Source organism: Ptychodera flava, chromosome 4 (assembly GCF_041260155.1).
Source record: "Ptychodera flava strain L36383 chromosome 4, AS_Pfla_20210202, whole genome shotgun sequence".
NCBI lineage: Eukaryota > Metazoa > Hemichordata > Enteropneusta > Ptychoderidae > Ptychodera > Ptychodera flava.
The window spans coordinates 185,487-211,233 of NC_091931.1; the positions used below are offsets into that span (position 1 = coordinate 185,487).

The 25,747-nt window shown below is 36.8% G+C and overlaps 1 protein-coding gene across 3 annotated transcripts in view; it reads right to left on the bottom strand.

Annotated features, from left to right (window-relative positions):
* The window catches only part of LOC139130331 (E3 ubiquitin-protein ligase MYCBP2-like), a 688,708-nt gene that overhangs the window by 81,919 nt on the left and 581,042 nt on the right, over positions 1–25,747 (bottom strand). For all 3 annotated transcript variants that reach the window (XM_070696083.1, XM_070696082.1, XM_070696081.1), the window contains 11 exons: positions 22,267–24,315; positions 21,809–21,991; positions 20,596–20,783; positions 16,272–16,415; positions 14,727–15,053; positions 12,846–13,070; positions 9,804–9,869; positions 6,478–6,792; positions 5,817–5,897; positions 1,108–1,368; positions 514–791 (listed from right to left, as the gene is read on the bottom strand). In XM_070696083.1, the coding sequence (XP_070552184.1) occupies positions 514–791; positions 1,108–1,368; positions 5,817–5,897; positions 6,478–6,792; positions 9,804–9,869; positions 12,846–13,070; positions 14,727–15,053; positions 16,272–16,415; positions 20,596–20,783; positions 21,809–21,991; positions 22,267–24,315 (4,117 nt within the window). The remainder of the gene's footprint in view (positions 1–513; positions 792–1,107; positions 1,369–5,816; positions 5,898–6,477; positions 6,793–9,803; positions 9,870–12,845; positions 13,071–14,726; positions 15,054–16,271; positions 16,416–20,595; positions 20,784–21,808; positions 21,992–22,266; positions 24,316–25,747) is intronic.

Consider the following 25,747-nt stretch of genomic DNA (forward strand, 5'->3'; position numbering starts at 1 on the left):
AACTTGACTGAGGTTACCTCTAGGAACCTCTATACCAAGTTTCAAATTAATCTGACTTGAAGTTTCAGAGAAGAAGATTTCTTGACCAAAAACAGGAAATATTGCCCCAAAAATACAATTATGCAAATTTCACCACAATTTGAACGAACTTGAGTGAGGTCACTCCTATGAACCTCCATACCAAATTTCAAAGAAATCTGACATGCGGTTTCAGAGAAGAAGACATTGTTGACGGACGGACGGACGGACGGACGGCGACGGACAATCAGCCTATCAGATAAAATCCGCGTCTCTGACAGCGGAGCTAAAAATCTAATTCATTTGTTATATCCTCAGCAACTGTTTATTTTACCATGTTGACTTTGTGTTTGTTTGTCCACATAAGTGGGTTCTCCCTAATCAAAGTGATCTAAAGCAAGGCATGTGATGATCAATTGTATAATTTTTTGCCTTTCACAATATTCAAGAATGTTATATATACATTAATCTGTATATTCTTTGTAGCAGACTCACCAAGGATTAAGCATTGTAGCTACTGTTAAAGTAGAGATTCCCCTACTACCAAAGCCACCACTTGTACCGCCCTTAACCTTGGTTTGTACAACTAATGCTTTTGATATACAGGCTAGCAGCATATCAAGAATTCCAACAGTTTCTTCAGTGTAACACTGTGACTTGCTGGATTGTGATAGAATACTGATATCAGTTGATGGTAAAGATGATACTGCTATGATAGTAGAAAACTTCTGTGGTGAAATCTCTGGAAGAACTCGTCTCAGTATGGATGCAACCTACACATGTGAATTGATAAAAAGACAACTTGTCAATAAAATAATCCAGGGCTCACTCATGACAAATTTAGATAATTTTGACACAAGACTTCCCCCTGTTACATCTTTGAATGAATGAAGTCTATAAATGTAATTGGGAGTACATGAAAATAATCAGTGGTTTGAAATAAAAGAGTAACAACAGTGGGCTATAAATAAATCACAGTGAAGCAACTATCTAATACCAACAAATATTGGATCAATGAAAGCTTGTCAACGGTAAATAGTGCCGCCAATGATTAAATCTTGGACTGCTGAATGTAAATGATGTGATCACCTGTCTTTGAACTCTTGGAGATCCTGTGTGAAGCAGAGTCAAGACGTCTTGTATTAGTGTAACTTGCTGTGCGATGTAGGCTCTACCAACACTGGAACCACTCAAAGCAAGTACCATAGACAGCAATTCAAAACAGTATGCATCTGATGTTGTGATTATTGTGACATTTTCTTTTGTTTCTTTCACCAGTAAACTGCTTTCCCATTCTTCTCTAACTCGACATGTTTCCTTTCTGATGGCTTGTACAATGTGTGAACACACCTAAAAGAAAGGATATGACAACAGATTAATACTCACTATGACTGTTCATTGAGGTGTTCTGTGTGAAGTGAGAAACTGTTATCAAAGGGCGAGGAGGAATTTTAGTCAGAGCTGTTATACATCAAAATTCATTGATGGAATCCACGTCTTCAAAAACGGTGTCAATGCACCATATAATCAGAAGTTAAGTACATCTAACATACCAACTCTGAAAACGATTGGATGAGCAGTTTCAGGGAAGCAGATATTTTGGCCCATAATGAGAAAGTTGGCCTGAAACATTATCATAACTTGAATAAGATCTGAATAAATCCATCATTAGGCACTTACAAACATCATTTGAAAGCTATATGCCAAGTGGTTAAAGAGGAAAAAATTTTGTATAAAAATAAGAAAATAGCGTCAAGGACACTGAAGCTCCTCAAATGTGGGGCCAGTTGAAGTAGTTGGTTGTTGGTAAGCAGTAATTGACTTGGAGGCATGGGGTTGGGATACGGGATACACAAGATTTGTGTTAGATACATTTATTTGTATATACGGCATGATTTGGCGCATCAATATAAAAATACCGCAATTATACGGTGTCGCTCAAATTTGATCAGAATTGGTATATACCAGTATGGGTACCAAAGATCAACAATAAATGTTGTTTCTATCTGTTCAGTGCAGGAAAATTCTACGTTGATGTTATGACAATGATTTCTGCACAGTACAACCAGAAAAACAACAAGAAATATTTAAACCAGAAAAACAAGAATGACAAAAGTAATTAAGGTCCGAAACTTTAGGTACTGGAGGTCAACTTTAGCAACATGCATAGCAGAAAGGCAGCTAGCCCCCCTTAGTTTGACCATAGACGGTCTTCCTCCCCTCTACTGACGGTCTTCCTCCCCTCTACTGTCTATGGTTTGAGCAGGTCTGTTAATATGTAACAGTTCATAAACAATGACAGGAAATGACTCAAGTCAGTGGAGTAAGCCTGTTTCAAGCCTGTTTCAGAATTTCGCTTTTTCTTACCTCATTTGCACATTTTTGACACTGACATGTTCATTTGAACAAATTCACATCTCAACCCCTACATCTACCTGTACACCAAATACTGAGACGGTAGCTTTGGCACTATGGGAGCCTTTGCGTGTGACGGACATACATCCGCACATACCCACAAATATACAGACACAGACGCCACTCAGACTCATCATATAAGCTCTTTTTGGTATTTATATATAAAACCAAATAGGAGCTAAAAATAAGTTGCATACATTAACACCAATCTATCCTGATGGAGTATGAGGCGGTTTATTATTAGGCCACTAGTAAAGTGAGTAAGCGCCATTTACTGCATTGGAATGCAGGAGAGCCACCGTAATTTCTCTGTCAGCACTCTAGTGAAAATTGCTTCATTGTGTTTTTCAACATTTAAATTTGTAGTATACAAGTGAATTGCATTTTCACATTGATCTGCTTGACCAGAAAATTAATCAGTGTTTTGCTGAAGTAGGTTTATATCTTCTTGTGTATATTGGCCAACTCTGAGACGATTAAGTAATTCTGCAAAATGTTTACCATCTTTCTGTCTGCACAGGCACAATAGAGAAATAAATATGCAAAAAAGATGAAAGGCTACAGTAGTATTTGTGAAATTGAGCTATATACCAAAAATCAGACGTATAGCTCTATTGGCTTGCCCAGAATTAGAGATGTGCATAATTAATAAGGTACAGGATATGGCACCATACGGTCTCCCATCATACCAAATGTGAAGGGTGTAGCACTTGTGGTTATTGAGGCCATATATGTATATTTGGGTTCAAAGGTCAGCCAGGTCACATTAATATTTTGTCAAAAAAAATTGTATCTCATAGTTATCACTATATACCGAAAATCAGACTTCCAGCTCTATTGACTGGCCCAAAATTAGATACATGCATAATTAATGAGGTACAGGATGTGTCATCATTAGGTGTCCCATCATACCAAATATGAAGAGTGTAGCCCTTGTGATTACTGATTTATGAAGAAATATCTATATTTGATTTCAAAGTTAATTGAGGTCACGTGACATTTTGTCAAAAAAATTGTATCCCATAGTTATCCCTATATACCAAAAATCAGACCTCCAGCTCTATTGGCTTTCCCAAAATTAGATATGTAAATAATTAATGAGGGTACAGGTTTCCAATCATACAAAATATGAAAGGTGTAGCCCTTGTGGTTACTGAGTTATGGACATATATGTATATTTGGGGTCAAAGGTCATCAAGGTCACGTGATATTTTGTTAAAAAAATTGTATCCCATAGTTATCCCTACATACCAAAAATCAGAACTATAGCTCTATTATTAAGCCCAGAATTAGGTATGTGCATCATTAACACAGGAAGTGGCTGGTCATGTGACATTTTGTAGAAAAACTTTGCTCCCATAGTTTTCTCTATGTACCATAAACACATTGAAGTTGATAGCCAGTTAGAGTGAAATCTGATCAAGCTGCAAAACTTAATTAGCCAAGGTATTGTGTATCAGCGATTTTTACGACATTAACAGCTGGGCTTGATGTGGTCTTGTTTATATCTTTAATCAGCTACACCTCTCAGTTACACATCACACCAGGGCCACTCCACTGTACCCAGACAGAGAAACGTAAACAAATCACTACACTTTGCAATGTCATGTATCTTTCCTTTTTATTCGTGATGAACAAATGAGTTGAAAGTTCAGGAAGGTTTGGAAATTTTCGCTTGTCCAGTCTCAGTGAATCTACATAATAAACAATTTTGGGAATTCCTGACAATTGGACACAATGATAAGTTATCTGTTGCTTCCAACGGTCTAATCATTGCAATCCTAGTTCTTACAGATGAATCGAATCATGAAATACTGTGAGGGAACATTCTCATCACAGTATACCCCAGAAACAGAATGAAAGAGAAAGTACTAGAGCTGTTACAACTTTAAAAATACCTTAAAGCTAAAAATAGAAATAATAGTGAAAAATTTGTTTAAATGGTATAAATGAAATGAGAGCTCTACAAGTAATAGAACACATCATAATCATGTTTGCAAGTGTTTCAGTGAAAAGGATGCCTTGTAACAAACTGTCTTTTTTTACGTTTTATTAGAATCGTTATGTTGAAAAGGTTCTTGCAGTGCACCATTTAGTCCAATCAAGAACTCCACGAATACATTTACAAATGTATTTTGAATATGTAAGTTTATATCATGCTGGTCTAGCCGGTCAATTCCCAAAGCTACCTGAACTTTCACGCTCACTTGTTCATCACAAATAAAAATGAAAGATACATGACATTGCAAAGTGTGGTGATTTGTTTATGCTTCTCTGTCTGACATTCATGGAGTGGCCCTGGTGTGTTGTGTAAATGAGAGCATGTAGCTGATTAAAGATGTAAACAAGACCACACCAAGCCCTGTTGTGTTAATGTTGTAAAACTCGCAGATACACATCTACGGAAGCTAGTTGGCCAAATCTTGACAGAAGGAAGTCTTGACAGAAGGAAGTAAAAGTTGACGCCGCCATTTCTAGTTTTCAATTCTAATAGCTCCTCAGTATATAAAACTGAGGAGCTAAAAACTGGCCAATATTGAAGAGAAATGCAAATTTCATCATTATTTTATAATAATCAAAATGAAGCTATGCCATGGAACTTACATAACAAATTTGCTATCTGGCCAGTGTATCTGGAGAGAAAACTTTTACCTAAAGGTGCAACCTTTCTTTCAATAAAACTTTTTCAATGATTGGATCTTGCTACCCCTGTAATGCAATTTGCTATGTCCATCACACCATTAGTGTGCGAAACACACGCATAATCTGTACTGGACAAGCGGGCCAGTAACTTCAAAAAAATCACTGGCCCGGAAGGAAATCAATAAGTCCGATCCTCAGGTCAAATCCAAATTTAATGCAGATTTTTTACCCGCACTCAGTATAGGGCCTAGAACATTTGATTGCAAAAATGAAAAGACACAACTTCAACATCCCAACATCAATCTTTTTTTGTATGTGCCTTTTCATTTTTCTCAAGGAAAGCAAATGAAGATGATTATCAAAACCAAACGTTTGGGCAACTGATCTCAGTGCCGAAAAAACATATGAAATCAGCAAAAGGATAAAAACAAACACATAAAAACGTTTATATCTTGAAATAGCCTTTCACAACAAACATTTCTAACATTGAGAAAACGAGCACAAGCGTGGGCTTGAAATATGTGCCAACACAGAAAAGCCTCAAAATCAAATACCAAAACATGAAAAGTATGATTGTTTTGGAGGAGAAGATGTTTTCGGCCAAACCTATTAAAAAAAATTATTTGACCAAAACTTTCAACAGATTTAGCTAGTTGAATGCTCGCAATTAACAGCACAAAGGAAAAGGAAAGTACAAGATGTCATGTAAATGATGGCACATTAGTCAAGCCGTAACCTACCTGCTTTTGGAGGTGAGTCAATTTACTTCTGCTGAACAGTATACCAACCATGTGTTCTCTTAGATCACAATCATTCAAACCCTGAAAAATATATCACACCAGTCGTAATTCTAATGAATACATCACCTTGGAAAAAGTAACAACATAGCAATACAATATAAAAATTCACTTGGTAAAATATGTACCATGGAGATAATATTATGCGTAATTATTGCTGGCATTTAAAGTTTGGAGGTAGGTACCTACTTATAGTTTTACGTGCAAACAATTTTAATTTTCAAGTACACTGAAAGCAGTCTTTCGATAAGAATTGAAATAGATAAAGAAACATAATGTAATAGGGATGCAGAGTGTAAGTGAACCAAATTGGTGATCCGGGAACCTGGCCTAATTTTCATTCAGACCTCTGATTTTGTCTGCAATTCATCATTTCTCATTTCTCCTGAAGCTGATGCATAAACGAAAGGAACACTTTGTAAAATTCCTTATAAACCTGGAACACAGATGGTGGCAATTCCATAGCTACTACTGTACACTGAAAATACATCATTTATATTATTTAAGTCGAGAACAAATCTGTCCATGTCAGGTTAGCGACTCTGGGCATACTAAAAGTCATGAAAATTGCACTCTGCAAACTGCCATATTTCCTTTTTCTTACCTTATCACCCTTCTTACTCTTGTCATTTTCTGTATTATCCACACTGTCCTCATCAGCAATCAATCTTCCAAACACTTGTGATGTTAAAAGCCTAAAAACCTTGAGCGTTTCAGCCTCACAGTCTCTTTGTTGTTTCAAAATAGTGGAAACACTTGGTCGGATATTAATACTCTCAGTTTCCAGTTTGCCAAGAAGTTTAATCTGCCGAACTCTTAGGCTATTATCAGGTCCTTTCAAATCAACTTTGATGATCTTATTGTTCTCTGAAGGAATAGTCCAGGTAATCCATCCACTGTGTCTTGATTCAATCTCAATCTACATGAAAAAAATAGACAATAAAGTCGAAGTTTTTTTGCATTTTTAAATCAAAGTCACGCAAGAGACCAACTTGTGTTTACATTCAAGCACTTCTATAGTGAGTATCATCATCTCATTGACACACATGGCGTCCATCTGTATGATATCTGACGCCATCAGTGATGGTGTTCTTCAATATGTGACCATTTCTGATTATGACATCACATAGATAGATTTATGACAGGTTTCACATGTTTGGTAGATGCTAAATACATAAGCAAATGTCAACAACAAAAAATAGCCAGAGAAGGTTTGATAAAAAGAAAAGGTGGGAGTGGGTAAAAAAATGTAGAAGGGATCTGGTAAAAAAGTAATGCTACCTTATCAATGTTCTAGACCCTACCCCTTCCTGAATGTCAAATGTTCCATCCCTTGGTATTACATAATGCCAGATGACAGGAAATGTATTTACAACCTTGGGGTGTTTTTAATTAATGCGATGAGTATTATCATTCTCAAGTAAACAGCACTTAAGTTAGTTACATATAGTAAAATGCCTTCCACTGTGGGCGGTGATTACAACATCTGGAATTATCCTGGATCCAAATTTCTCATCAGTTCTTGTATGTCTTACATAGAAAAGTTGCAAAATTGGTCCGCAATGAAAAAATTCACCTGAGTTTTGTTTTCTGGATCAAATTTTCCTACAAATTGATACCAAATATGACAAAATTATGTTCACAGCCTTTAAAACTGTCTCACAAAATATCCTGGGTTGGTGTAGGTCATTTAAGGTCACAAACAGAGAAATTTACCTAAAATATACAAATTTGGGGGTTTCCCAACACTTTGAGCAGGAAATTTTTCTGATAACATCCCTCGGGACTTTATACCAAATTACAAAGCTATCAATCAAGTAATTTTGAGAACAAGTTTTCTTGACCAAAAATGACAATTTGTGTTATAATACAAATTTGTATATTTCAGGACAATTTCCACATATCTAACTATTGTCATCTCTGTACGTCTGTGTACCAAATATAAAAGCTGTCTGTCCAGGGGTTTTAAAAAGAAAATACTGTTTAAGATTTTTTGACCAAAAATGACAAAATTGCTCCAAAATAGTAATTTTCCCAATTTTGTCATAATTTCAACAAATTAGAAGAGTAACACCTTCACAAAGATCCAAAGCAAATTTGAGAGCGATTGGGCTGGCGGTTTCAGAGAAGAATAATTTTAACTGAAAATGAGAAAAATCACCAAAAAATTCAGCAAAAATACAAAATTAAGGATATCTTAACAATATTTAATAAAACTGTATAAGGTTCACCTAAGGTACTTGCACACAAATTTTCAAAGCAATCAAAACAGCAGTTCTCGAGATATTAATTCTTGACCATTTTCACATTTTGAGAGCTCATTTGCATAATTTTCGCTATGCAGACTTCATTTGAACAAAATCCCATCTATAGCCCAGGATGCATCCACACACCAAATACCAAGCTGAAACGTGCAGCGGTTTGCGTGTTTTTGATGTTGACGGACATACTGTACGTACGTACATACATACATACATACATACATACAGATGCCATCGACTTCAGCTTATAAGATAAACTCACATTGGTATAACCAAATGTGAGCTAAAAACCATTGTCTTTAGGATGTACGGCAGAAAAAAGCATTCAGAATATCACTAACTTCAGTGCAGTCAGCGACCAGATCCGATTTGATATTCATGGTAAATATAGTCGACTCGATTTCCTCGAAAGGTCACTCAAATTACTGGAAATTGCCGTAGCTACATCAGATGATGTCATTATTTTATTCCTGATATGGACCTGAAGTGGGTTCAAAGGGTAAGGCGTGGATTTACTTGTCAGGTGACCTCTTAAACATGGGAAATCAAGTTCCAAACTTTGCCTGAGCAAACTTCAGGCCATGTACGGATATATCCGTGCGTGGTGCTGAGCATAAGTTGGCTGTGTACGGATATATGCGGGCATGGCATTTTAAGGGTTAAAATACTCTATACTATGTAAATTTGATAACAAATTTTTCTACACATTATTTTATGTATGGACAATCTCAAAACATTCCTGCAACTGCATAACAAAGCAACGGGTACCAGTCAACTCGCACTTTTTCCAACCCGCCCAGAACCAACTCGCCCGATTCCAACTCGCCCCGACTCCCGATACCAACTCGCCCGATTCCAACTCGCCCGATTCCAACTCGCCCGATACCAACTCGCCCGATGCCAACTCGCCCGATACTATTGTGCAATTTTATGAGTACCTGGTACTTATAAAACGTTTTATTTCTAACAACAAAATATTTCTAACATTGAGAACCACAGGTGCGGCTTGAAATATGTGCCAACACGGAAAACTTTTTATTTGCGAATTTCACGTTTTGCAAATTCTTTACGTATAGAGATAGTTACTGCAGTTATACTGGTTCACGTCTTTAGGAACAGCAGGACCGTCTTTCACGAGTTACTGGCCCGGCATGATATGAAAATAGCTGGCCTCGGGCCATCGGGTACATGGAATCTACAACTACACCCCATCTCAAAACAACGGGCGAGTTGGCATCGGGCGAGTTGGAATCGGGCGAGTTGGTATCGGGCGAGTTGGAATCGGGCGAGTTGGTTCTGGGCGGGTTGGAATCGGGCGAGTTGGTATCGGGCGAGTTGGAATCGGGCGAGTTGGTTCTGGGCGGATTGGAAAAAGTGCGAGTTGACTGTAATTCACAAAGCAACATGCTCATCACAGGACAAAAACAATCTTTAAGAAATTTTTCAACAGCAAATGGATAAAAGCATGTAAATGCTCATCATAGACACTCAGAGATGTCTTGTCAACCATCTTGTCTTATGTGCTACACAGAATCTGCAGGTGACAAGGTATCCAGTTTATTGCATTTGTTTGTTTTGGATGTCTGTAAATATGAATGATTCCATGTCCATCGTGACTGATCAGGACAAAACTGGTGTGCATTGGCATCCCCTGGTCTACAGGACTCACCTGCTTCCACTTCTTGAGATCATCTGAACTGCAACCAATGTTAAATGTCATGTTGGTCACTTTATTCTGAAATTAATGAGAACAAGTCATTGACAATGACAGTCCCCACTTGTAATGGGAGTATTAGTCTTGATGGGGCAGGGAAATGAGGTCATTAAGTATTACTGGAGTGTATATGTTCAGATCTATGGACACATAGGTCTATGTCATTGTTCCCAATTTGAAACAAGAGGCATGTCTAAGTTATGGTTCTAAATCGGGAAAAAAGATCAGACCTCTAGCTGTATTGGCCAGCCAAGAAATACATATGTGCATAATAAATGAGGTACAAGATGTGACATCTTAAGGTCTATTATCCTATCAAAATTGAAGTGTAAAGAACTTGTGGTTACTGAGTTATGCATATATATGCATATTCAAGGTCAAAGGTCATCAAGGTCACGTGACATTTTGAAAAAAAACATTGTATTGCTAATTAATCCATATATTCAGACATCTAGCTCTATTGGCTTGCCCACAATTATATATGGGCATAATTAACGAGGTAAAGCATGTGTTGTCATAAGGTCTCCCATCCTACTAAATATAAAGGACATAGCACTTGTGGTTACTTATTTATTGACATAATCGTGTATTTTAGGTAAAAGGTTATCGAGGTCACATGACATTTTGTCAAAAAATTTCTATCCTATAGTATATCCCTATATACCAAAAATCAAACATTTACCTCTATTGGCTTGCTCAAAATTAGATATGCACATAATTAATGAGGTACAATATGTGGCGTCATAAGGTGTCCCATCATACCAAATATGAAGGGTGTAGCACTTGTGGTTACTGAGTTTTGGACAAGTATGTATATTTGAGGTGAAAGGTCAACGAGGTCACGTGACATTTTGTCAAAAAAATTGTATTGCCAAGTTATCACTACATACCAAAAATCAGACCTCTAGCTCTATTGGCTCGCTCAAAATTAGATATGTGCATAATTAATGAGGAACAATATGTGGCATCATAAGGTGTCCCATCATACCAAATATGAAGGTGTAGCACTTGTGGTTACTGAGTTATGGACAAATATGTATATTTGAGGTCAAAGGTCACCAAGGTCACGTGACATTTTGTCAAAGTATCTGAGATATCTGCGTGAACGGATGGACTCACATGGATGGACTCACGGACTGACATGACCCAATCTATGAGCCCCCTGGACTTTATCTGTGGGGACTAAAAACTGTGTCACTGCATCCTTTTTGCAATATGAATACGATGAGAAACTAAATTTTTATTTTTCTTGGCCTTATACATGGGAGTCTATGGACTGCCCTATACATGGAAGTCTATGGACTGCCTTATACATGGGAGTCTATGGACTTCCTTATACATGGGAGTCTATGGACTGCCTTATACATGGGAGTCTATGGACTGCCTTATACATGGGAGTCTATGGAGGTGAAAACTAAAAAGTCCTCTAACACGGCCAAATTTAATCGCATTGTAAAACAAATCGACGTGCATCTGTATGAGGTAGGGTACTATCCTTGTACCAAGTTTGAACGAAATCGCTCCAGGCGTCTCTGAGATATCTGGGTGAACGGACGGACGGACGGACGCACAGACATGACCAAACCTATAAGTCCCCCCGGACGGTGTCCATGGGGACTAAAAAATATTCTCATTTATGAAATCTCTGCTTTACATAAAGTGAAATGCCAAATGAAGAAAAACTTCACTATCTTTTCTTCACTAGACCTGTAAGACATCTTCAAGGTTAATTGGAATGCACTTTACAAGTGAGGGGACAATCTTTGTGTTTGAAAGTGAGTTCTGTTGTAATTGCTTTAAATGATATGATTGAAGATTTCTTCATAATTTGAACATATTAAATGTTGATCATCTGTCTACTCAATATCAAAGCTATCAAACAAGTAATTTTTGAGAAACAAATTTTTTGACCAATAATGGCAAAAATTGCCCCAACATACAAAATTTCAGATTTCATCCTAATTTCAATATCATATTGAGATAAACCCTTGGAAACTGTATACCAAATATGAAAGCTATCAAATGAGCAGTTTTAGAGCAACACATTGTTAACCAAAAATGACTATAATTACCCCCAAAATACAAAATTGCAGATTTCATCAGAATTTGAATACATCACATTTTGATCAACCTTATGAAGCTGTGTACCAAATATCAAACCTAATAGATGTGTACTTATTGGAGAAAAAAATTTTTGACCAAAAATTGGGAAAATTGCCTCAAAATTACAAATATGGAAATATCAATACAATTAATCTAAACTTGACTGAGGTCATCCCAAGAAACATGGATACCAACTTTCAAAGCAATCTGACATGCATTTTTAGAGAACGTGACTTTTTAAATAAAAACTAAAAAAATTACCCCAAAAATACAATCATGCAAATTTCACCCCAATCTGTAGACATGTCATGTAGAATACCTAAAGGAACCTGCATACCAAGTTTCAAATTAATCTGACCAACGCTTACAGAATTTTCAGCAATTTGCAAGATTTTTCTTTTCCCCTCATTTGCATATTTTTTTCATTGTCATGTTCACTTGAATAATTTCACATCTCCACCCCTGGGTTCACCTATACACCTAATACTAAGATGGTAGGTGCTGCGGTTTTGGAGTTTTTGCAGGTGACGGATACATGCATACATGCATACATGCATACATACATACATACATACATACATACAATTTTCCCAACCTAGAATAGCTTCCAATGGCACATACATGTATGGCCATATAGTAGCTAAAAACCATGCATATACATTATATTATAAAACAAAGTGTGAAACAAATTAAGACATGTGTTCCAAATACTGATGCTGCCAAAGAAGTTTCAGAAAAACCTTATGTCAACCTTGAAAAAGAGATATGTAAACAGGATGTTATAGCACTGAGAACTGAGAAAGTTTTATTCTTCTTTCAGTGGTAATCCTGCCATTTCAACCCAAATATTAGCAGCTGTTTCAAGCCGTATGCTCAGACTGATATTCAACTTACTCCAAGATCTCTAGAATTGTCAATGTGGATTCCTATTATCATCGGATACATCATGTTACTGCAGACTATGGTGATGGCTTTGGTTTTATTTCTGTCTTCATCTCCTGATTCCCAAAATGTTTCTGTAGAGCCATCTGTGAGGCTTTGTATCATCGCAGCTCTACTTGATACCTGGATCTCAGCAACTGATGTTATGTCAAGGGGACAAGTTACTGCTACTGACGTCTGTAAATAATCCATTTGTACATGGTACTGATTTGAATTGAACATACTTGACAGTGCACTTTTCAAGTTTCAATCTAAACTTCTTTAACCCTTTTCCTGCCAAGTCCATATTTCACCATCAGGTTAAGATGGTTAAAATTAATCAAACACAACATATTCCATAAGATGTATTTTAACATTAGGGGACGACTGCATTAACTTGCATGGCACATGAAACCCGAGTAATTGCCTGAGCAACTCGGGTGACAAACAGAAGAGTTTTAATCCCCAAGGTGTGAATGTTCCATTGTTATGTTTATCTAATCCAGCTGGTGCTATTGTAGTGCCATTGTAGGAAAGGCAGGTCTGTAAAATTGATCCTCTAGGGAAGTAGGGTATTCCTAAGTTAATGGAGCCTTCCCGTAATGACATAATACTGTACATTTGAAGGCTGTTGAAAACATAAATACTGTAAACTTGATTTTTTTGAACTAAAGATGCTATAATAGACCCAGCCAAGTGTGTTAAAATACGTCATGGTTTGGCTCAATACCGCTTTTTACTGACTTGGCTGATGGGGAAGTGATACTGTCTTGCAGGAAAAGTGTTAAAAGGCTGAGTTACTGGTAATTTGTAACATCTGTGAAACCACAAAATTTGTGATTTTAACTTGAAGCGATTACATTATGTACCAACCTAAGGCATATTTATGGACAGTTCCAAGTCCTAGGTTGTGTGATATCATAATACAAAAAGGATGATTTAGGCAAGTTGTAAAATTTAAAAGTGATTCTCAAATTGGTAGAGAAAGCTGAAAATGTTGTAATCTCACAAATTTTACCGATGTATATTTTATGCTTGTTCAAACAAATTTGAAGCTGATAGAGGAGTATGTTCCCACCAGAGATTTCTGTTCTGCAGACAAGTTACGTTTAATTCCAGTAAAATATAGGCCAACCAATGGGAGATACAATACTTGTTAAAATGCAGAGGATAAAAACTGCAATAGGTAAAACAAATACAGTAAAATACTGACCGACCAGCGGGAAATAAAACACTTGCAAATTGCAGAGACTTAAAACACACATGTTTCAGGTGCAACCCTTCGAGTGCAACTCTTCATCAGAATTGATGATATATATATATATATATATATATATATATATATATATATATATATATATATATATATATATATATATATATATATATATATATATATATATATATATATATATATATAAAATGTATACAATGTGCCCTCCCGGTTATCACCATAATGGCTTTATGGCAACCTCTGAACTTGGGCACAGAGAGTACGGTTTATATATATATATATATATATATATATATATATATATATATATATATATATATATATATATATATATATATATATAACATTGTATATATTTTGTTTATATATATATATATATATACACACACACACACATGTACATATATATATACACACATACACACACACACACCACACTATATATATATATATATATATATATATATATATATATATATATATATATATATATATATATATATATATATATATATCACAATCTCTTGATCTAAAATAATTTCAGTTCCAATTAAAAGTCAGCTCATGAAGAAGATATATGCACCTTCACACGTAAAAAAACATTTAACTTTTGGAAATACCTGTTCACTTTGCAGTACTATCTCTCCAACAAAACTTGCACTAGTGTTTAAAGTATCTTCAGGGTCACCTTCATCAGATTTGGACAGTATCTTATTGATGTTACTGAACACATGTGAGTGATGAAGGAAGACATGGTCAGAGGGTCTAAATCGTAAACACCAACATCGAAGAGCCATGAGTTGCAACGCACTGCCATGAGGTAACAACATCATCATATCAGAGATAGTTTGAAGGAGTACATGGAATGCCACAGGTAATGGACTGACAGCATCACCACCTACAGTGATGTCTGACAATGGATGCTCACACATAATGACATCTTTCTCCTGTGTCAACAAAATAAAAAACATTACAAATTGATATCGGTTCCCAGTCAGCTTTAGCTTTCAAGTCATAACAATGACAATAATAATAATAACTGATATTTGCAAGGTACTTATCCTACTTCTATGATGTTCTTGGCACCAGATCTGATGTACACTGAATATTCTCCATTGGCTGAAGAAGAAGGCTGCACTATATAAAGTTCTATAAAGTATTGTGCCTAAAACATTAAACATTAATGTCTGAAACATTAAAGTTCAAGGAAGGTACATAGTGGAAATTGAGAGTTATAGCGGTATATTATTTCATAGAAATTTTACAAGTTCATGGGATATGCAACTTCTTTATTAAATGACATAAAACTGAAATATGTCTTCAAGTTCATTCATAAGTATGAGCAATATCTGAACTATCATCAAATTTGGTGCGGTCATTGATGATATATAGCTTCAACTAAAAGGAAATCATTTTACAGCCATGGGTTGGCATTTTTATATTCAGAGTAGTTTTATGAGCCAAATTTTAAATATAAACTTGAAAAAAGTTTACGTAAAAGAAATGTACATTTAGGTAAAATGTCTGAAATATGAATGACTGGACACTTTTATAACTCTTCCTTGGGTTGCTTTAACATCATTTAAAAATATCTACTGTTGATTGACCAATCAGAGTGCTCGATTCAGGGTGTTTTAGTACTATAAGCCTCTGGATCACCAAATTCCAGAAACGAATGACACCGCCGCTAGATAAAGTACTGTCCAATCAAAAGTGAACATGTCATATTCTGTAGACATCTGGTACGTTTTAATATTGAAATTTGGTAACACAGCGGAAACCAGCTGCAACACAAAATCTGCTGTGCCCAAGGGCATTTATATAATGTGCCCTAGGGTATTTATAGGATGTTCCATTACATTGGAAGGCTATTTCACAAATAAAAGTTTTAATTCATATCCTAAACATGTTACATTGACAAAGGGGACGGTTGACGTAAACACATTGAAAACGAAAATATATCAGTTAGGGGCGATAGTTTTTAAGTCGGATAAAACCCTCGTACTCGGGCTCTTCTGGTATATAAAGTCCACCCCTACGATAAAATGTCTCGGCCTGCGGCCTCGACATTTTATCGTTGGGTTGGACTTTATATACCAGAAGAGCCCTCGTACTTGGCTTTAACATATATTAAAATGTTCAATTCACATTTTAGATAAAATTACCTGGTCCTGTTCTTTTTTCTCTTTTTTCTGTTCCGTATCATCATCTTTCTCAGTTGCTGCTGGCATTAAGGCTGATACAAAATGCCACAACAGATCGTGAAGACAAGTGGTCTGCGTCACATTCCTTAGTAACCAGTTCAGTGCCTGCAATTCAACGTAACTAAATTACATTTCCCATTTAACAATCACTAAACATAAAGACACTGGCACTGTGAGGACACTGATGTTGATTTGAGCTGTATCTCTATCAACTATATTCTGTCTCATATAAGTCAGTATTTTTTATAGCACCTTGAGTTCTACTTTGAGATTTTTTACAATTTTCAGTTTTCATGCTCATTGGAGACTTGCATTTTTATTTGAACAACTGTACCTCTTCGACCAACAATGGATCTCCAAAATATGTAATTATCAAACGACATATACATCGGTTTCTGAGTTGTTGCAGATGATCAGCAGCTGAACACAGACAGACAGACACAGAATTTTATCGTAGACATACTGCAAAATTGGACTTGAAAAGCTGTGGCAAAGAAGTTGGAGATGTACAAGGGGTAAAATTATCATGATATCAGCATTTAAGGAAAATTGAAACAATTTGAGAGAGGCATACAAAACAAGACAAAGGTATATCAAGAGACTAGAAGTGACTAATGATGGCATTCATGCCAACAATGTGATGGGAAATAATAATCACAATATTTACCACAAAGTGGTTTGAAGTAGACATGTTTACAGGGAGGTATGTAATTGTCTCACAACTGACATTGTACGAGCAGAAGTACGGCCTAGTACTTTCACAGAACGAGTGACGTAATGTACCCATACTTTCAAAATACGAGTGACGTACAATGCTGGTATATCATACACAGCAAGATTTTGACGTAAGGCCGTAAAATTCATAAGTGAAGCTGCGGTTTGTATTAGGAACTATTTTTAGCCCCCTCCAATCTTGAACTCCAAATCCGGTGCGGCTTCTATACGCACATTTGTCTGGACTCAACTACGTCACGTTGAAAATTGCCAGCAAGGAGACTATTATTATGCAAATGACCACAGCTGCATTTCTCCGCAGTAGGGAGACTAAGTTATACATTTTCTCAGCTTTTCTCCTCTTTCTTTCGAATAAAGATGATAAACCCTTGCACTTCCAAGCCTTAAATAATTGTACACGCCGCTGTCCCACACAAGCGCGGTGCTGTCGACTTCAAGCTATGTTTCACACGCTGCATGCCTGCCAGCTAATTTATGCATACTTTTGCAATAACCTCAGGAACAGCTGTGCGGGCCTGCTCATGTTCCGTCGATCGATATTTTTAGAAATCTGGAGACATGGCACATCACATTTTTATTTTAATAGTTTAATAGTTTACAAAAGATGTAAGAAGTATTGATTTTGTCGAAAATTCTGAAAAAAATATAGGAAGATTTTATCGCGAACACATTTTCACTTGGGGTCGACATGGGGTCGCAGCCATGTTGCCTCAAAACTTATTTCTGTCTGCAATTGCACTCAAAACTCAAAACTTTCGAATATGAACCTGTAAAATCGATGTCATTTTGTCAAACTTCGGCGAAATTTAAGCCTATAGACAAGATTTCATCTAGGTAAGGTAAATTTACTGAAATTTGATCGACAAATAATCCTGAACTTGAACGTGACAGCTCACCTTCTCCGGGAAGTCAAGCATCAAGCTGTCCATGCACAGCTGCCCATTTGGCTTGGTTTATGAGATTGTTTTCAAGCGACGGCGGTAGACCGTAGAGGCTCTGGATATGAACCTACCGCCGGTGTAGCTGTAATAACTGTTGCGTTGATTTTTCTTGAAGTTTTTTTTACATTAAACCTGCCATATTCCTTCAAATTACGAGATTTTTTCGATCACACAGCCATGTATTTCGATATGTCACTCGCAAAAGTACGCTGAACACAGACAGGCTATAGAGAAATACTGACATTACGTCACTTGTACGGTAAAATTGCGGCACATTACGTCACTCGTAATTTGCTCATACAAGCTCGTACGTCTGCTCGTAGTTCGTCCGTTTTGAGACGATTAGATAAATGTTACAGGAGGATATAGATTATGTCTATTACATATCTTGACATTTATTCCTAAGGTCTTGTATTGATTTGTTGCATGTATTTTCATCTGTCTCCCTTGTATTTTATATAACATATGCAACTAAAGTAGATGCCACCTTTTTTAGTCCCCCCTGATGAAGTCCAGGGGGAATTATGGTTTAGGTTCTGTGTGTCCCTGTGTCCACGCAGATATCTCAGACATATCTGAGCCAATTTCTTTCAAATTTGGTACAAGGATAATAAACTATGGCATACATATGCACATCCATTGTTTTTGGTGTGGCACGCATAATTAGTGATAATTTGCATAATTAATGATTTTTGAAAAAGAGTTTTGTTTGTTGAGAGACTGCATCAAGTTTGATGAAACTGTACACATGTGGGTCACACCACAGGGCGTGGCAAGCAATATTAGTGTAGAAGTTATGAATATGATCACTGACGCGGGGGCTTATCGGTCTGACGGAATACCTCGTTAGCAGCTCATAAGGTAGTAGACGGAAAGGGCTGAAATTCTCAGGGTCCGATTTCAAAAAATCTTCATTTTCCAAGGGTTAGGTGACGTAAGTTTTCGAAAAAAGTCAGCATCAGCTTTGTACTTAAGCAAGCAAGAACGCTGATTAGTTATTTTCTGGATTCCGAATGGTCGAAGACGGAGTACAATAGTCTGCTACCTTATGAGCTGCTAACAAGGTATTTGGTCAAGGCGATAAGCTCCCGCGTTGGTGATCGGCAGAACAAATGAATGAAGGAGATTAGGGAGGGCAATTAACAGATATAGACTGTTTTCTTTGAAATACTATCCACAGATAGCTAGGGTAAAGTAATAGGTACACACAAGACACAGGTAAGGCTTGTATAATGAAAAAAAAAAGTTTAATACAAGACATTTATTGATCATATTCATAACTTCTACACTAATAATTCTTGCCATGCCCTGTGGTCACACACCGCTCTAATAACATATAAAGACATTTGTCAGCATTGTGTCAATTAATTGCTTATTTGTATAAATTATGAATTTTCATAATATCACTAAAATTGCGCTTGCACTCACAGGTCATGGGGTTCTGTTATTACATATGTTTTATCTTTTATTTGCATTATTCAGCAAAAGAATTGACGATTAGTTGTGCGAACTACTTGTGTGTGAAATCTTTTAACGCGACTTCATAAAGCTTCAGGGCGACCCTGCAGAGTTATATAACATTGACATCACTGTAATGGGGCATCGAATCAGCTTTCACTGTTCATTGGGCAATGCCGCGACACCCTCTATTTTGATTGACTAAACTTTTGTTTACTTGTTTGTCATGGATGACCTTAGAGAAATGTTGTGACAGAGAGCTCGAATTCTGCTCGTGATCGCTCACACATACATCACAACTTTACACAAGATAGACAGTCAAACGAAGAGAACTTTGCACATTTTGAGTGTGAAATTCTTCTAAATTATCGATATAAATAACACTTTTCTAGATTCAAGATTTCTACAGGAATTTTAAGAGTAGGATACGGCAAATGCAACTTGTCAAACAATCAAATTTCTGTTTTTGCCATGGCAAACAAGTGCTTACTGGTTATCGATAAATTGTAGGACACACAAACACAGAATAAACTGCACGCAAAAAATTACATTCTGAGTATTCTTAAAGATTGATAACAAGGAATGTTCAGTGAGAAAACTACTGGCAAAAACATCGCTGAGCTGAAGATGTTAACTGTTTAATTCGCTCTGCTGCGTCCACAGTTACGTGTGGTCCGATACACGGTGGCCTCCGTGGCAATGCATGGCCACTGCGCCCACCATGAATCAAAACCACACTTAACTGTGGCTGCGCCGATGTCACCCGTTGTCTTTTTGCTTAGCTGACGACAAAGTGCTCTTCCGGATAATAAAACTTGTCCTCACACTCAGATAAGGACATGCAATTTTCTCAGCCATAATTTTTATCGGTAATGTCATTCATTTTACAAGAACTAGCACTAAATCAAAGAGAAATGAAATCTTGTAGATGACAATTTTTGTATTTCAAAAAAAATTGGTAAATACTCATTAACTAAAGAAATGGCATTTTTTGGTATTGCACTGCAGTGCAAATACCGGTAGTACGCGCACGCTTCGATGCAATTAAATTGTGGTACATATGTAACAATACCTTTAAAAGAATTTACATTTCAGATATGTTTTATATCTGTGAGTTACATCATAAGTCAAGAACAATAATTTGTCTGTACCTGCATAGCATGGACTCGACATGCAGCTTTTCTGACAGCTTGCTTCATAGCAATTCGTATAGCATCTAAATCATAGCGTTGTAAGATGAATGATACGACTGGTCTTTGGACAACCTTTTCATTGTTACCACCTGTTACTAACTTCGCCAATGCTGGTGAGGGACGTCTTAACAATGACGATCCACCCTCTGTCAATAAAAGAGTAACGGTAAAATTGGTCACAGATATTGTCTACGACAAGTGAAGTGGTCTCAGTTGGGTGTCTGGTTTTTTTCATCTGCTCATAGAGTTTCTGTTCATGAATAATTTATTAATTTTGTTTCATTTCCATACATAGTATAATTTGTCCAAGGATATACTCAATATGTTGAAACTTGTCAATCTAATGTATCTACCGGTACTGCCACTATTGGTCTACAATGTATCTAGCTGTACTGTCACCGTCAGTCTACAATGTAGCTACCTTTACTGCCACTGTTGGTCTATATAATGTATCTACCTGTATTGCCACTGTCGGATAATCTATCTACCTGTACTGCCACTGTCAGTCTATAATGTATCAACCTTTACTGTTATCGTCAGTTTGTATCTACCTTTACTGCCACCATTGGTCCATAATGTATCAACCTGTACTGCCACCACCAGTCTACAATATGAGTCAAACTGTACTGCCACTGTCAGTTTACAATTAATGCGCCACTGTAGGTCTATGATATATCTACCTGTATTGCCACCATTGGTCTACAATGTATTAACCTATACTGCCACTGTCAGTTTACAATATTAATGTATCTATCTGTACTGCCACCATTTGTCTATAATGTATCTACCTGTACTGCTACTGTCAATGTATGATGCATCTGCCCATACTGCCACCGTCAATCCATAATGTAACTACCTGTACTGCTACCACCAGTCTAAAATGTATCTACCTATACTGCCAGTCAGTCTATAATGTATCTACCTGTACTGCCACTGTCAGTCTGTAATGTATCTACCTATACTGCCACAGTTGGTCTATAATGTATCTATCTACCTGTACTGCCACAGTAGGTCTATAATGTATCTACCTGTACTGCCACAGTTGGTCTATAATGTATGTCGCTGTACTGCCACTGTCGGTCTATAATGTATCTATCTACCTATACTGAACCATCAGTCTACAATGTATCTACCTGTACTGCCGCTGTCAATCTATAATTCATGTATTTACCTGTACTGCCACTATTATTCCTTCTCCTCTGTGTTCGTGTTTTAACTGCTGCAATTTTTGCAGCCTCTTCTTCCATGCTACTGGTCATTGAGATAGATCGTTGGAATGGTACACGACGAAGATCATATTGTCCTGCACTTTTGGCTCTCTCTTTTGCATTACCTACTGCTGCTCCACTGGAACCTATTTATAAAATGCAATATAAAAAGTTCAAATACCATTGACAGATCAGCTCTAGACAAGATTGCTGAGTGAACTGATTGTAATTGAAACTGAAAAGTGCCAGAAATATTTTATTACATTGAAACATCAGAAGATGCCAGTTACACTTATGTTATACTGTTGTACACGTAGATGGTACATTGTTGGAGGGTCAGATGATCAGCAATAGTGATCATCTGACCACCAATCCTGGTATAAATGTCTAACAGCTTCAGTTCTATGAGATAAACAATTACCTGCTTGTAATCGACTTTCAGTTGATGCCTTGCTTCCTTCACGTACCAAACTCTCTCTTGCAAGCATTTCAACATCTCTTAATGCAATTGGTAAAACTTCTGGATGATGCTCTCCACGTAACATTTTAAGAAACTGGAATGGGACTGTCGCTGGGAATTCTGGTTGTGGATGAAACTCCAACTCACTTAGAGTAGGCAAATCAAACTTGGACTGTTTCTTGACAGGACTAGTTGAAGGCAACATCGGACCTGCAGCACTGGCTAAATCAAGTAAAAACATTGCATTTTCTTTCATAATGTGATGTACTTCAACTGGTGACATAGCCTTTAGAACCCGAATTGCAGGTGCTTTTTTCTTCATCTTTTTTGATTTGTCTTTACAAGCATTGGTACGTTTGTCTTTAAGGTATTTCTCCCTGCATTTGTCACACATTAGGTACCAGCTACTTCCACCTCTACCACCATCTCCACAGTTACCAGCCCATCCACCACAGAAATTGCCACTACTGTTGTAACCTTGACCGCCGGCATGTTTTCCACATCCAGGGTGAGTTTGTCTCATGTGGTAAGTGACTGGATGAGGATAAACACCACCACACAACTCACAGACTGCTTCTCTCTCTCCAGAACCTACTGGTATTCCAGCTGCCTCTCCAAATAAGTTACCTCTTCCTGCTTGTGGAGCTTTTTCTCGCTTTTTTTTGTCCTTTCTACCCTTTTCTTTCTCTTTTTCTTTCTTTTCATTCCTACTTTTTGACTTGCTTGTCACTGCTGGACTTGGTAGAAGGATCTGCTGAGCAGCTACATTTAATATTGCATGTGATAAATCCTCCCAGAAAGACACAAGGTGTTTGAGAGTAGGTGGAAGGGCTGACTCTGGAGCCAGCTCCTTTGTAATGCTTGACTGTGATTTCTTAGTATTCATTGTATCTGTCTTCGAAGTACTGGCAGATCTTTCACGTGTCAGTACTGTTGACAATGATTTCATATTACCATCTGAACTATCTGAAGTATGTCTGGTTTTGCGAGAAAGAAGAGGTGATGATTTTGGTGATGGTTTTGGAGAGCTTCTGGGTGATACTTTCGGTGAATGTCTAGGTGAGTTCTTGGGTGACATTCTTGGAGATGAAACCTTTTCAGAGTCTACAACTATTCCAGTCTGCGTTTTCTTTGGTGATCCTCGAGATGGTACAGATTTTGGAGAGGATTCTCTAGATTTAGTCTTTGGAGAGGTTTCTCTAGATGTCTTTTTTGAAGAGTCATCTCTTAGCAATGATCTTTGAGTTGAATCATTTGCTGTTTTCTTTGGAGAAGAGTCAGTTGATGTGATTTTCTTTGGTGAATCCCTTGGACTTGCACTGCTGCCACTTGGTGTCCTATCACCGTCACATTCTTTATTTCCATTATACAATTTCGCCAGTAATTCTTCAGAGTCTTGTAATGCTGCCAGTGCAGATGCTGGCATACTCTGACTAAAATCTGCAGAGTGTCTATTTTTCAGTTTCTCCTGACTTGCCAATTGTTCAGGGGAGCGGCGTGTTATGCTGGTGGCCTGCTTATTAAGATTGGGATGAAATTTGAGAAAGGAAGCACATGCCATAGCATCATGTACTATACCTTCATGCCAAAGAAAAGCTCCAAATACTGCTCTAACACATTCTGCTACAGACGCCGATATGGCTGGTTTGAAAAATTCCCTGTATCTTGCACTGTCAGATTTCAAAGACCCTGACCTGGATCTTGCTGGGGATTTATCCTTAGGCGCTGGAGATGATGTTCGTTCTCTTTTAGCATGGGAAACTTTTGCTTTCCTTGATGTTTTTGGTGACAATCCACTTTTAGGAGAAGAATGTCCATCAACTCTTCCAATACTGAAGTGTCCTTTCATTATATCCTGATTTGAAGATGTCCCAGAAATCTCATCTGTCACTTTGTTACCCTGAGTTGTACCATCTAAACTCTCTTTCACTTTCTCTGCAAACTTCTTGTCCATCTGGTCAAAAAGAGGGTCGTGTCCAGCACTGGGAGAAAATTTGAGAGGGCTGGTTCCTGATGAAGTGAAAGGCATAATTTAAATTATATAATATCATACTTGCCAACATTTATTTATTCCATAGCTATACTTTTACACTATGCAGACTTTGAGGCCAGGCTACAACCATGAGTAATCTGTTGGAGAGATTTGTGTTGTCAAACAACAACTTTAATAGTTTGAACAAACAAGCAAGTAATCAATATGATAATAAACCAATGTTTAGGTTTCTAAATTTATATCCAGGCTAAAATCTGAAGGTAATTAAGAAATAAAATACACCAAACTCCAATCCAAAAGTGACTAACCAGCAAAAACTGCTCAACTATGATTTTTAAACAAAAATGATAATGAAAATGATCCAATTCTGATTGGTACTCAGTAATTCAGAGATTATATTTCCCATTGACAAAGTTATGTATCAGTTATTTCAAATATGACTTGAAAAACTTCGTCAGTACATGGTGCAAAAGTAGAGACAACTGGAACACAGCTTTTTATGGACAAAAAATAACTTAAATCACTAACATAAAATTTGAATTAAGTGTGGGTACAACATAGCAGTCGCATGATGCAAATACAGTTTGTTACTAAGTATAAATGTTTGCAATATCAGACACTGCTGCTTGAAATATGAACTAATTTTGTCAAAGTTGCATGCATTGCTATTGTTAACTCAGTGTTTATATATTAAAAGGGTTGTAAGGAGTTTTTGTGACTGTAAGGGAACTCCAGACATCAACTGAACACCATTTCAGTGAGGGTAAAGCATAGCAGTTGCACGATGCAAATACAGTTTGTTATTAAGAACAAATGTTTGCAATATTAGACACTGCTGCTTGAAAAACAAACTAATTTTGTCAGTGTTGCACGCATTGCTGTTGTTAAAGCCAGTAGTCTGAGCCGTCTTTTAAGTATTCAGTATAGATAAATAAATTGTATTTTAGTCATTCTTAAATGCACACTTTTCACAAATGTAACGTAAATTTTACAGACAAATATTTATCTTAGCATATTAATGAGAGATCAATGACATAATTTACAAACAGCCATACATGTACTGGCTTAAACCTACATTTCAGGTTGCGTCACAGAATTTTTGGGACAAACTTTATAGTTTTTTGCTATTTCATCTTTGTGTTTAAGTAAATAAACTCTCTTTGCTGGATCATTACAACAAAATATAAAAGAGAGTCATATTGATAAACTGTTTCAAACTAGCAAAAAAGCAGACTTTTTCCTTCTTTCACAAGTAGAGTCCCAAGTTTCAATGTAACTCAGTGTTTATACATTAGAATTTACAAAAGGGTTGTCAGGTGTTTTTGTGACTATAAGGGAACTCCAGCCATCAAACATACTAATAACACATAATAATGCTGTAGCAACAAATTTCTCATCTTGTGATATCCAATTAAATAGGTCTATGGCACTAAGGGAACCAGTGGTACA